At 41.1% G+C, this 13,165-nt stretch overlaps 1 protein-coding gene across 3 annotated transcripts in view; it reads left to right on the top strand.

Annotated features, from left to right (window-relative positions):
• Window positions 1-1,275: 1,275 nt before the first annotated feature.
• The window catches only part of arhgef7a (Rho guanine nucleotide exchange factor (GEF) 7a), a 32,233-nt gene continuing 20,343 nt past the window's right edge, over window positions 1,276-13,165 (top strand). The window contains exons 1-6 of one of the 3 annotated variants that reach the window (XM_032529162.1): window positions 1,281-1,490; window positions 1,591-1,836; window positions 4,747-4,830; window positions 10,574-10,658; window positions 10,807-10,940; window positions 12,950-13,151. In XM_032529162.1, coding sequence (XP_032385053.1) covers window positions 1,672-1,836; window positions 4,747-4,830; window positions 10,574-10,658; window positions 10,807-10,940; window positions 12,950-13,151 — 670 coding nt within the window. In that variant the 5' untranslated portion in view covers window positions 1,281-1,490; window positions 1,591-1,671. Of the gene's footprint in view, window positions 1,837-4,746; window positions 4,831-10,573; window positions 10,659-10,806; window positions 10,941-12,949; window positions 13,152-13,165 lie in introns of all 3 variants that reach the window. The other 2 variants (XM_032529163.1, XM_032529161.1) reach the window with 2 other exon arrangements.

Genomic DNA, 13,165 nt, shown 5'->3' with positions numbered 1-13,165 from the left:
GTGACGTTTTATTCGACTACACTGCCAATTCCCTGGACAAACACAGTGAGAGGGCTGGATTATGTATTCTTGTTTAATAACACCTCGGCAACATGCACTCAGACGCATACAGGCTAGTGACTATGATGATGTGATATAATACGTCTTAGAGCTCCAACAAATGATTATTTTCATTGTCTGATCAATCTGTTGATCATTTTCTCGATTAATTATGTCAAATAAAAAACAGAAAATAGTAATAGAATACTGATCGCAATTTCTTCTAGACAAAAGTTGACATAGTTATATTGCTTGTTTTTGTCCAGCCATTTGTCCAAAACCCAAATATGTTCTGTTTACTATCATATGACAAATAAATGCAGCATATCATCACATTGAGTGGCTGGAGGCAGAAAATATTTGGTATTATTGCTTGAAAAGTCACTCAAACAATTTTGAATTCATTGTCAAAAATATATATTTTGTTTAATGTTGGTTCCTTCCAGGTGTTCCGGTTTCCTCCCACAGTCTACATACATACAGATCAGGCTGGATAGAAACTCCAAACTGCATAGATGAGAATGTGTTTGTGCTTTTCACCCTATTTGCAGACTCCAAAGCATGCAGGCTGAGATAGAAGATATAAGAATGCATGCTCTGAGGGACAGCACTCTTTAGCAGTGGTTCCCAACCGTGTTTTCCTCATAAAAAAGTGGTGTAATAGGTAATCCTCAGTGTGGACAAATTTTTCCTTCTCACATTTTCCAGTTGAAGGATTTAGAAGCCTGGACATGTGAAAGTATCACAAGAAGAAAGAAACTGAGAAAAGATAAAAGTCAAACATGAGCCTAATTTTGTTTTACAGATTTTATTTTCTTATTTCCCTTTTTTTTAACCCTTCAGATATATTGGTTTGGGAACTACTTCTCTTAGGGTAGTCTGAAAGCCATAATAAAGAATTACTCAAAACAGTGATGTTCAAACATCACTGAGGAATGTTCTGGTATAGATCATCATGGCTCAGTATTTAAATCCAGCTGGCTTGACTACATTCCCTGCCTGTTCTGTGTTGCCTTTTGATAAACATGTCTTTAAAATGTAGCCAAATGTAAATGTAGAGCCATTGAAGTCGCAACACTACTTCCCCTATTTGAATTGATGCCTTTCCAAAACACAGCAGATAACAGCAGATAGCCTGCGGCATGGTCACATAAAAAAGAGCAAAAAGAGCAGGATATGCAAAGCCGCGCAGAGAGAAGCCTATTCATGACATGCTGAAGTGCACTAACAACAGCTTGGACTGGCTTGTCCCTCTTGTGTGATGTCATCCAATGGATGAGTGGCTGGCGGCTGCGATGCGCATGTATGCAGTCCATTGCCTCAACGCATCACAGCGAACCGCACTTGACAGCTTGCCAGGTTAGAGGGGGGGGGGGGAAACACACCATCCAAGGGAGGAAACCAGACCTGCTGAATTTCCACAAGCCAGCCGTCAACCGCATCTACCCGCGGTAGAGCAGGGTTTCCCGCAGCCCCTCTCTGTCTCTCTCTCTCATCGACACCTCATGCATCATTTTTGTGGATTAATCATGTTTCTGTTCTAACGCACAGATGACAGCGTAACCGGGGCGGTAAGCTGTTCAGATACCCAAATACAGCCGCTTTGTTGAATAGGATCTGTTGTGACTGGACATGAATTCGGCGGAACAGACGGTTACATGGCTGATTACGCTCGGGGTGCTGGAGTCGCCAAAGAAGACCATCTCGGATCCTGAAGCATTTCTGCAGACCTCCCTGAAAGATGGGGTGGTGTTGTGTCGGCTGCTGGAGCGGCTTAGCCCGGGGTCCACGGAGAAAGTAAGGGCAACCTACTCCCCCTCCTCTGCGTAACCAACCGCCCGCCCCGTCGGCATACTGTGTGCTGGCCAGATTCGTGAAACCGACGCGGTTTGTTGTCTGGCTTCTCTTTCTGCCCAGTGGTCCATGAGGCGATTTCTTTTGTAGGTCACGGCAGCCCGGGTTATTGTCTGAGAAGACAGCACTATATTATCATATGACTGCATACAAGTCAGCGTGTGTAGGCTGCAGAGAAGAAGAAAAGGCCGCTGTTTCCACCGCGTATAGGCCTATTGATCTGCTCTAACATCACAGCAAACACAAAATGAATTGATATATCAGGAGCTATTAGATCCACTATATGGTTTTAATAATGAAGGCCTCGAATGTGCTTTTAATGCAGGTTTATGCACTCAACAACGTTATCGTGTGAAGCCCCCGTTTTAAATGTCTCTGTAATCCACGGCGCCGGTTGCATGTATGTCAGTGTGCACTTTGATACACACCGTGTGATCAGTCAGGGATGACTAGCTGTCTGTACACAGACCACAGCAATAAGAGTGGGCCGCCATTGACTGCAAAGGCACACAGACAGAGATGGACCCTCTCCATTTAAAGAAACAGCGCAGTGTTTGTGTCTGTCAATGTATAGCGTCAGCCAGTTTAGGAGGGAGGCAATGTTTTTTTTCTCAAAAGAGGCTCGATCAGGGCGGCCTGCACCTTCAAATAAGCGTGAGAAAAGTGCCTGTTAAATGTTCCTCCAATTTTCACCTTCTCACAGTGACGATGGGGTGTTAACCAAATTACTAAATTATGTTTTACTATTTTGCCCTCCCAGGAGGATTCGATAGCAGACAGCCTCTTTAAAATACTGTGTTTGAAAGAATATGTAGCTACTTGAGAAAGGGGAAAACAACCAGGGAACTAGGTGCCTTGTCCTGATGGGTGAAAGCCAAATCAGTGTGGTAGGATGATCTAAATTGTGTAAATATGCTGCCCTCTCATTTGGGGAAGATTTAACATGTTTTCTTGACACATCACTGCAAATAACTTCCAATACATGACATGACAAAAAACTGTCATGGATAAAAAGCCTCTGTCCTGCCCCACAATATGTTTATATTATCTAACTAACTTGATGTGATAACTTTATCCAAATGGTAGCCTAAAGAATAGAAAGATGTGAGTAAAAGTAGTAGTACAAATCTAAATTTCTGGACAGAAAAGATGAAAAGATCTTAAATTAACTCTGACTAGTGGTCACTTCAATGGAACAACAGAGGCAACAAATGTCTCTAATAGGTCTGAAGAGACAAACTAAAATATAAAATATACATGCATATACACAAAGTGAGCTGATTATAGTAATAATACTATAGCCAGAAAGGCTGGCCTTTTGAGGTTGATGCAGATATTGATATTTGAGGAATCCCAAAGAGATATTTCTGCCAATATACCTAAATACGTACCTAAACATGTATAATATAAACACATTTTTGCAAGGAACCCAATTACTTGCTTATAAAACAACTGTGACAAATATATGTGAGAGGGACATATATAGTTGAAAAATAAACGTATCAGTGTCCTCTGGTGGAGAAACTATGTAAAGGTGACACTTTAAATTATATTTTTGGCATATCTGCACTGACATTTCTTTTACTTATCAGTAAACATATACACCGATACGATGTATCTGAGATAAGCTATAATTGGCTGATTTGCGCTCCAAACCAGTACTTCTACTATTACTACTACTAATATTTATTTTGAATTTTTCCCATACCCTGCTTCCCACTTTTCCGCTTACGTTGAGCTTCAATAATAATGATCTACAATCCCTGGGCTGGTTGTTGATTGGCTAGTCATAGTGTGCCACTGTTTGGTCCAGATGTGGGGCCTTACCTGGTTCTGTTTTAGCTGAGCAGCATTGCATGCGGACCAGAAGAAAGTGGGAGTTGCGGGCCACAGTTGTTTCAGATGTCAGTTGCTATCAGCGTAGATACCAGTGCATGTAGACAAGATAATATATACTGAGATGATGTATACTGTCATGGTATCGTATTATGGTTCTTTCCAATTAGTTGAAATCGGGCCCCTTTGCCTTTCTCACTTCACCTTTCTTCTTCAACTTTTAGATTTCTCCTAGTTACATTTTGATAGATAGATGAGGCCTGAAGTGAGGCTGGTGGACTTGAGGGCAACATGTATTACCTCAATTCTCCCTGTATACTTTATCTGCTGGGTAGCTTCTAAATTTCCCAATAGTATGCAGAGTATTCCAGTACTGCATTATTTATCTGGATCCGTAAAGTATCTAAAGTTACTAGATACATTTAGTGGACTAAAATTACAATATATATAGGCTATACATATACTCAGTGGTACTTAATATTAGGTACACCTAGCTAAAACGAATCTGCTATAAATCCCACTTTCATAAAGGTTCAAATGTTTTAGAGAGGTTATATTATATATATATATATATATTATTATATTTTTTGGTCATTTTGTTGCTATTGTATTGCCTCTTAATGAGAGGTGTTTCTAATATTTTGTCCACCCCGTTTATTAACAAGGCTTAATATTGGTCTCAATACGTTCGTTCTTGTTGAAGTAGGTTGTTATAAAAAAATAAATAAAAAAAATTACACATTGCACATAGGCTCCACCAACCTCAGTAGGGATCCCTATTTGTCAACGTCATTTCCCTCGACCCGATACCACAGCCTCCTCCACTTCCCTGCTGCGGCATCAGCGTTCAGCCTCCCCGGAGTGATAGGCCCGCTGCTAACACACACTGGAGAATGCGTTTCGAGAGAGACTAGATTTGAAGGGGCTGATGAAGTCACAGAAAAACCGCAGTGTGAAAACCAAGAAACCCGCAGCGTGAACTGGAAGTTTATCTAACCAGCGTTTCCGTCTTTCCAGATTTACCAAGAACCGAAGAACGACGGCGAGTGCCTGTGCAACATAAAGGAGTTTCTCAAGGGCTGCACATCGTTCCGCGTCGAGGTAAGTTACCTTCTCAGATCTTTGCTTATCTTGTGTTTGTACCACACCCGTCCGCATAGTGTAACCCCGAGAGTTGTTGTTTGAAATTGCCCCATAATGAGGAGACACTGATACAATAAACAATGGCTTCACTGAGTGGACACGGACAGAGGGAGGAGGAATGAACTACAAGCCGAGAACAATCGCCCGTCGCCCGGCTGAGTGAGATTTGCTTGTCCGTTCAGTGGCGAAACATTTGCAACATTTTGGCAGCCTAAAGTAACTCAAATTGATAAAACTATTGCGTTGTAGCGTGCTCACAAGTCCTGCTGAGGTTTTGAAGCGCCTGATGTTTACGCTTTCTAATTAATGCAGAGCTTTGTCCTCGGGCTCATGCGTGGCTTTATTGTCACCACCACCGTTTCAAAGTCGTCCTTTTGTGGCTATGAACAACATAGGGCATGGTTATGCAACTATATCATGCTGAAACTTGGTAATTACAGTCTTAGTATTGTCTTATAATTATAAGGTGTAAAGTCTAAACATGTCCTCAGATCAAGTGCCTCACCCTTGCAGGGATATATAGAAATATTTGGGTTGGTTCTAGTCATGGTTAGTGAGAATGCCTCCATAATCTTTAGCGAATGGAGGACAGCGTGTTGTTTAAGGCTGCATAGAAGGGTCATTGAACCACCCTAGTTTGACAATACAACTCAGTGTTCCTCAGGATTGCCTCCGCCTAATGAGTCGTTAGCCACTGGACAGGAGGTGGAGATGGGTTGAGACAGAGCACTGTCATATTAAGTGCATAAAACATGCCTTTTAGTATTTACAGACAGCTGAATTGTCAGGGAAGCAAATCTGTCATGATTGTATTGGAAAAGGTCTCTGTTTGTTTTGGCTCACAACAGAGACAGGCTCTGGCAGTGTTGAGCAATAATCTTCAGTTTTGGTAACAAATAGTCAAATTCCCCATCATAAACACTCTTTTATGTCATTCTGATTTGTGCCATCTCTGGGGGAGATGCTGTGCTTAATACCATCACCAATTTCCTGTCTTTTATCCCAACCATCTTTGGTCCTTGCTTGCGTGCAAGAGTGTGTTCAAATATATGTGACTTTTTTTTGAATGAAGTGGACAGAGCAGGATTACAGTAGTTTGGGACATGGCAGTCCTCCCGCTCCTCATTTGTGGAGCAAAGATGGATCTTCTCCAGAGCACGGCTGGCTCTGACCCCAGATAGCTGCAGCTGCAGATTAGTACAGTGGTTGCTTGAACGAGAAGACGCTGTGCTTTTGCAGTCTTGACCTACCTCTTGTAGTTGCAGTTATGCTGGGTGTTTGGCTTGAACATTAGCAATGCTGGCCCTGCTGTGTTTGCACGTCTAGTGGTGATGTTTTAAGAGGATTGTTCTCTTTTAGATAGTTTGGATTCCCAGTGCAGATTAGACACTCAAGCCCATGTCTCACATTTAGGCAGCTGCTGTTACTGACCTTTAACCCCAAATGTATTTGACCACAGGAAGTGATCATTAGAGTTCCCATGACCCCACTGGTCCCTCTGGAATAGTAACCTTACCCCATGTCTAACCTGAGAATAATCACAGATCCATCTGTCTCAACTAATGGCAGACTTTGAATCCATTGCATTAAAAAATGAAAACAGGAAAAGGCTGTTGTAAAGCCATCGCAGTATAATGCTGTTTGAGGTATTTGGCCACTGTCATATTTTTTTATTGAGGAAACTAGAGAAAAACACCCATAAAAAATATCAGAGCCGTTATGAAATCTTTAATGTGTTGTTCAGTCAGTCCGACCAATAGTAGCAACACAACCCACAGATTTTTCATTCATTTTCAACACAGAAAAACAGCAAATTTTAACATCTTGGGGGCTGGAAGCAGAGAATATTTGCCTCTTTTGCTTGATTAAATGGCTGAATGACAATTTGACAATCATTGAAATTGCCACTGATCAATTGACTGAGCTCCAGTTGGCTCTTGACTCAAGCAGTTTGAATTTGGATTTAGCCATGGCATGGCCAAGAGGTCAAACTTCTTTAATTTGAGGGTGTTTACATCCACGTTAGTCAAACCGATATCATTAGCCATCTGTATTTATTATCTCCTAATTTTAAGCCAACGAAAGTAAACTTAATTAAAGGCATATTTATATTTAGATGCACATCCTTTGCAGTCAAAAACCTGATAATATATGTGGCCCACAGACATCATCTTCACCACTGATAAATGTGCTGGGTTATCAAATATTATTATCGGCCTCAATAGTCCAGTATCGGTGGGGGTATAATCTTCACTTCTTGCCTGTCAGTGGGGGTGTTGTCTTCAGTAACTAAAACACATGATCCGTTGGATTGTGGTCGGCTGACTAACCTGGCCGGTAAAGAATATCCCACTGGGTTTGGCCATGAAGAAAGCTGCTTGGTTGCCTTGTCTGTATGTTAAGGATCATCATTGTCCTGTTACATTGTCCTAAAAGTGGGACAGTCAGTCCAATGCTGTCAACCTTACATGGATGTAAACACCCTTAAAAGTCATCATTTTAGACCAGGGGTCTTCAACTTTTTTTAAGCCAAGGACCTCTTAACTGAAAGAGGGACGCAGCAGGGACCCCCTACTACATTGTTCAAAAGTTCCATATTAAACTGGACCTTCAATGAAGTGTAGGGCGGCCTTAAGCTTTTATAGATACCTTTTACGTTTTGTGCAATAACACTGGCTTGTAATGTGTGCAATACTCAACTGCTACTATTATTATTATTATTATTATTATTTCTTTTCACCATTGCAACACCTTAATTATGTTATTTATGTAAATACTGTATCATAATATACCTTTAACTATGTAAATATCCACACTCCTTATATTTCTTTATTTATATTTCCTATATTTCTAATATCTGAGCAATTGTAACACAGAGTTTCCCTTCGGGGATCAATAAAGTATTTCTGATTCTGATTTAGTGAATAGAATACTTTTTAATAATAACATACATGTGGGACACTGAATCCTTGTGATGACCTGGATCTGTGGATAGCTACCTTAGTGACTGACTGCCTTGTCTATAGGCCAGTAAGCCTATCAATTAATTAAAAAAAATATATGAATAAATCAATTAACAATATTTTGGTGCCCCCCCTTGCAGTAACTCTGAGGACCCCCTAGGGGTCCCGGACCCCCTGTTGAACATCTCTGCTTTAGACCCATTGTTTTAATTCAATCCTGAGTCATTGTCTAAATACATACTGTATGTATTCTAACCCCCAAATGTCACCTGATGCGTAACGGCTGCGGATCGGCTCCACCGCGTGGCGGCTCCATGCTCCGCCGTCCGTCAACACCCACCAGGTCCGGATTTGTTGCCAAATCTCTCAAATTCATGTAGAATAGAAGCACAAAAACAACAACAGCTTGTTTCCATCCAGAGGAATAGAGAGGAAACAACTCTGTGCTGTGTTTTCAAGGTGTAGTGCATAGAAATATGAGCACGGTGGTCTATTGTATTTTAAAAAAGTAACAGGATGTTTTATTTTGTTTTTGTGCTCGACTTTCTGTCCCGCACTATCTGCTGTGTGTCGAATTGCTCCGGAGCTTTCCGGCGTCCGGCGAAAAATAGAAGCTCTGCTCATCTGTTTCGGAGGGCTGCGGATCGCCGGAGCTGGGACGGAGTCAGAACGCAGCCGTTCCACAGCCAGTGGAAGTACACACATTGACTTTAATGGAAACCTAACGACTCTGCCGCCGTTCCGGAGCGGATCCGCAGCCGTTCCGCATCCGGTGGAATTTGGGGGTTAACTTCCTCAATGTAGCCAGTTGTACATACTTCTGTGTGCAGAATCATTCATATATTAATATCATTTTAAGTAATCTCTTACAAAGTAGTCTGATATTTAACCATATCCCATTAACTGTAACACTCATTTGGTCTATCATGACAAGTGTACACCACATTGTTGTAGTAGCTGAGTCACAGAGGTGTGTTGCACTATTGGCTAAGCCTGCTTTGAGGGGTCATTACCTGACTGAAATGTGGTGGCCTAACGGACATGTCAAAGCCTATTATGTTCAATATTTCCATTAGGGCTGGGCAATATATCAATATTATATCAATATCTTAATATGATACTAGATATCGTCTTAGATTTTGCAATATCGTAATATGGTGAGTATCGCCGTTTCCTTGTTTTAAAGGCTGCATAAGAATTAAGTGATGTAATTCTCTGAACTTACCAGACTGTTCAAACTATTATTTGCCTTTACCCACTTAGTCATGAAATCAACATTTCTGATGATTATTAATCAAAAATATAATTGTGCAAATAACCTTTTCTTAAATCACCAATTTTCACAATATCTTCGCAATATCAGCATTGAGGTATTTGTTCAAGAATATCGTGATATTTGATTTACTCCATATCGCCCAGCTCTAATTTCCAAGCATGAATGTTTGATTTAGATCCTACATCATGTTTCACTGTGACGACTGGTAACTTTTTTCAAAAAAAGTCAACTACAAATACTGAAGGTTAGTTTAATTTCAGTCCCAGTGGAAGTATTGACGGGTGAGGAAGAGGGTCCTTCCACATGAATGTTCCTTAAGGAGAGCAAGTCTTCCACTAGCTTGTGTAACAAACACACACACACATACCCTCTTTTACATAAACACACTCTCGCAAACGCATCATTCACATATTCCCTGAGGACATATCTGCAATCAGAGCGGAAAATATGAGACTCATATCTCCCAGTACCTCGCCCTCAGTATAACTGAAGCGAGAGTAACCAATCAAATAAAGCCGTTACACAGGAAGAACGACAACAGCTACAGTCATCAACAGAGATGCAATCACTGCCGTTCATAATAACCAAGAGGCTAGTAAGCGTCACACTGAGAGTGATACAGACCATGCTGTACGTGTACACGTTTACTAAAGTTAAAGTAGAAGGCTGGCATTATTCCACATTATTGTTATTAGTTATTATCATTAATGTTACTAACAACAATTCCCTTGGAAAAAAACAAAGCCATCGATGCATTAGTCTGTTTCTCAATACTTTCTGAGTTTCCTGCCCTATCTGTGACACTCTACGAGTTTCTGGCTTATAAATAGCGTTCACTTCAACATTTGAGTCGTAGGAAACTCTTCTCTGAAACGTCCGACTACACTTGATGTTAAAATGCAGTTTCTGTGTTCAATGTCTGGACTCTGATATCTGATCACTGGTCTTTGCATTTAAACTTGGTATTAATAAGAGTTGTCATTATCTTGAGTCTGGCCACATTGTTTTGGAATTGCAATATGTAAATTAGCTCTAAAAATAGCCAAACTCCAGTAGCATAAATTCATTGTTGACTTTGGTATTTTCATGGGATTTGTTGGCACTGAGAAAAATATAGAATTCAGCAACCCTGATCCTTTGATGCTCTTGTATGAAGGGAACTCGGCTTCTGTCAGTGTTTTGTGTAATCATAATGCAGTAGGGCAGAACGCTGTAAGCAGTGTTTAATTGCTGCAGATATATCTGTGCCTGCTGAGCTTGTGTCTTTTGCACACAACATCTGTCAAAGATAACAAGCTATCGATTGACTGCTTGGTGCTGGCACTGTGGCCAAGTGATGGCACAGTCGTACTGTGCTGAAATTAGAGTTTAACTTTAAAAGGGAAATACGCTTGCTGATGGCTCTCACGCTCATGTCCTCTATGTCCTCTCTCTCTCTCTCTCTTTCCTCTCTTACCCACAGCCGTTTGAGGCCAGTGACCTGCTGCTAGGACTGAACTTCTCAAAGGTGCTTAGCAGTCTGGTCTCTCTCAATAAAGTGACTGCAGGTGAGTCAAAATATGTGCAAAGTGTGTGAGGTGAGTATTATGATGTGTGTGGGTGTTTTATAAAAGACATGCAAGTAGTCATGAGTGTGTGGGCACTGACTGCAGATAACAGGTCTGGTGTATTTATATTTTGCCCTTTTTTGTCCAGATATCGGCGTGGGCAGTGACTCAGTGTGCGCCCGACACTCTTCTGCCCATCGCATAAAGTCGTTTGAGTCGCTATCCTCTCAGGCTTCACTGGGCCGCTCATCCAAGCTGCTGCACAACCAGTTTCGCAGTTTGGTAAGGTCAACACTCATTAACAGCACGGTTTAGGAACACTGTACGCGATGTTCCACTTCCGGGATTGCACTCGTTCTGCTGTAAATTCTGCCGTTACCTTCCTCTGTCTTTGCGTTGCAATTTTAAACTCTGGTTTATTATTGAGGACTATGGTTAACTGCTCCTCAGACCTCTGCAGGGTAAATCCAGGCAGTTCTGTCGAACCTGAGTTTTCTGTTACACGTACACATGTTCCACCAGGCTATTTAGCAGCGGCACTGTGGCGAAGACAATTGGGATTGCTTTAAAGAAATGCCAATAAACAAGAGCAAGTTTTTCTCCCATCCTGGATTTCTTGTGGACTAGCCAGACCCTCCTCCGTGGTGCTGTGGAGGAAGGTCTGGCAATGTGAGACTATTGATTGGCTGATGTTGTTTTTTTGTGAAAAGGGGCAAATTGAGCGTGAAAATTGGGGTATGAAGATAAGAGAAAGGTTATAATAGAGATAATGTTAAGTGTTTGACTGGAAATTAGAATTTCAAAAAGCATTGTTTATCCACTGGTTTGTGACATAAAGACTGGGTGCCCAATATAGGAAAAGAACTGTATGCTTTGTTGTGTACATGTTCTATTAGATCACGATCCAACAGCCAGTTTATGTACACTAAGGTAGGCCTGCAGGATAAATCGTTATCTTTATTGAAAGCATTTGACATTGACATTTAGATGTTTTAATTATGTAAAGACATGTTCAAGGAGTTCAGATGGAGCCTGTATCAGGGCCATATTTAGTTCAATGTGTTATATGTTCCTATTTTTGGTAGCCTACTGTACTTAAATGGCCAGTATGTACTTTATTTTCTTGATTCATTGAAGGCTCTGTGTTTACAGGCTTGTGGTGATGCGCAATGTGCTATAGGTGCCAAAAAATCTGTTTGGTACTGCCACTTTGTTTTGTTTTGTCATGGTTCATGTGTGCAATAAACATTACACTTCGTGAAGAAAAAAAATCGAAGCAGAGATTTGTGATATCTAGAATTCTGAGCTAAAAAATCATGGTTAATATTTTTCCCCAAAACATGCAGTCCTACACTCAGGTCTAATAACATAGGTAAACACATGTTTTTAACCCACATCTGCAGCACTGTGGATGTGGGTCTGACAATGTAAGACTAAGAACGCAGTAGATCTGGTCCACTGAAAAGATTCACACAATAACATCCTGTCCAATATAATGCGTTACAAAGCAACAGGTATGCAGTGGATACTACCTTTGTAAAGTGTGTAATGAACCGTGTCACTGTGTCAGAGAGCAATGAGTAAATATTTGAGTTCACAGTTTGTATTTTGTTGTCCGTGGTTATGAGACATAATTATATAATGATACATAGATTGTTAAAGGTCTTGCACACCCACACAGGTGTTTTCTGTTGCAGCACTATGCCAAATGATTAATAATGAATGAAAAAAATGAGATTGAACATCAGCTAAGAGTCAAGAGACAATTGCATTCAACAGAATTCACAGAATAAGAGCTGTCTTAAACCAACATGTTCCCCCAAAATAAAAATAAAAACGAGCAAACTACATCGGATCTGCAGTTATGTTGAAGTCACAGTGAGTCACAGCAATGCCGAGAGTAGTTTCAAGTGTGGTTACAGTTTTTCAGAACTTCACGCAGAGGCAAAAGTGGTTGCGGTGCTGTTGACTTTACACTTCCTCTGAGAAAAGCAGGCACAACAGTGGTTTCTATACCTTGATGAATGTCTGACAGGCTGAGGATGTTAGGGAAGGCAACTTTTATTTCTACAGCACCTTTCAGCAAAAAGGCAATTCAGTTACATTCCTTTGCACTTAAGTTAGTTCTCCATTAGTTCAATGTTGACAGTAGTCACCCCCGTGGAGCCTCCGCAAAAACCATAAATCACACTTAACTTGACAATCTCTTCCATAGAAACTTTTTGTTTTGCCTCTCTCTCTCTCTCTCTCTCTCTCTCTTTCCTTTGTGACATCCTTCTGTCGTTCATCAGGACATGTCAGAAAACAGCGGACAGCAGCTGCTGGTGAGGGCGCGTTTCAACTTCCAGCAGAACAACGAGGATGAGCTCACCTTTGATAAGGGTGATATCATCGGTGTGACTCGTCAAGAGGATGGCGGCTGGTGGGAGGGGATGCTTAATGGCAGAACTGGGTGGTTTCCTAGCAACTATGTTCGCGAGATCAAAGGCTCTGGTAGGTAACTCATC

This window comes from Etheostoma spectabile, chromosome 11 (genome assembly GCF_008692095.1).
Source record: "Etheostoma spectabile isolate EspeVRDwgs_2016 chromosome 11, UIUC_Espe_1.0, whole genome shotgun sequence".
NCBI classification, from domain to species: Eukaryota; Metazoa; Chordata; class Actinopteri; order Perciformes; family Percidae; genus Etheostoma; species Etheostoma spectabile.
This window is presented reverse-complemented; position numbering and strand designations above follow the sequence as displayed.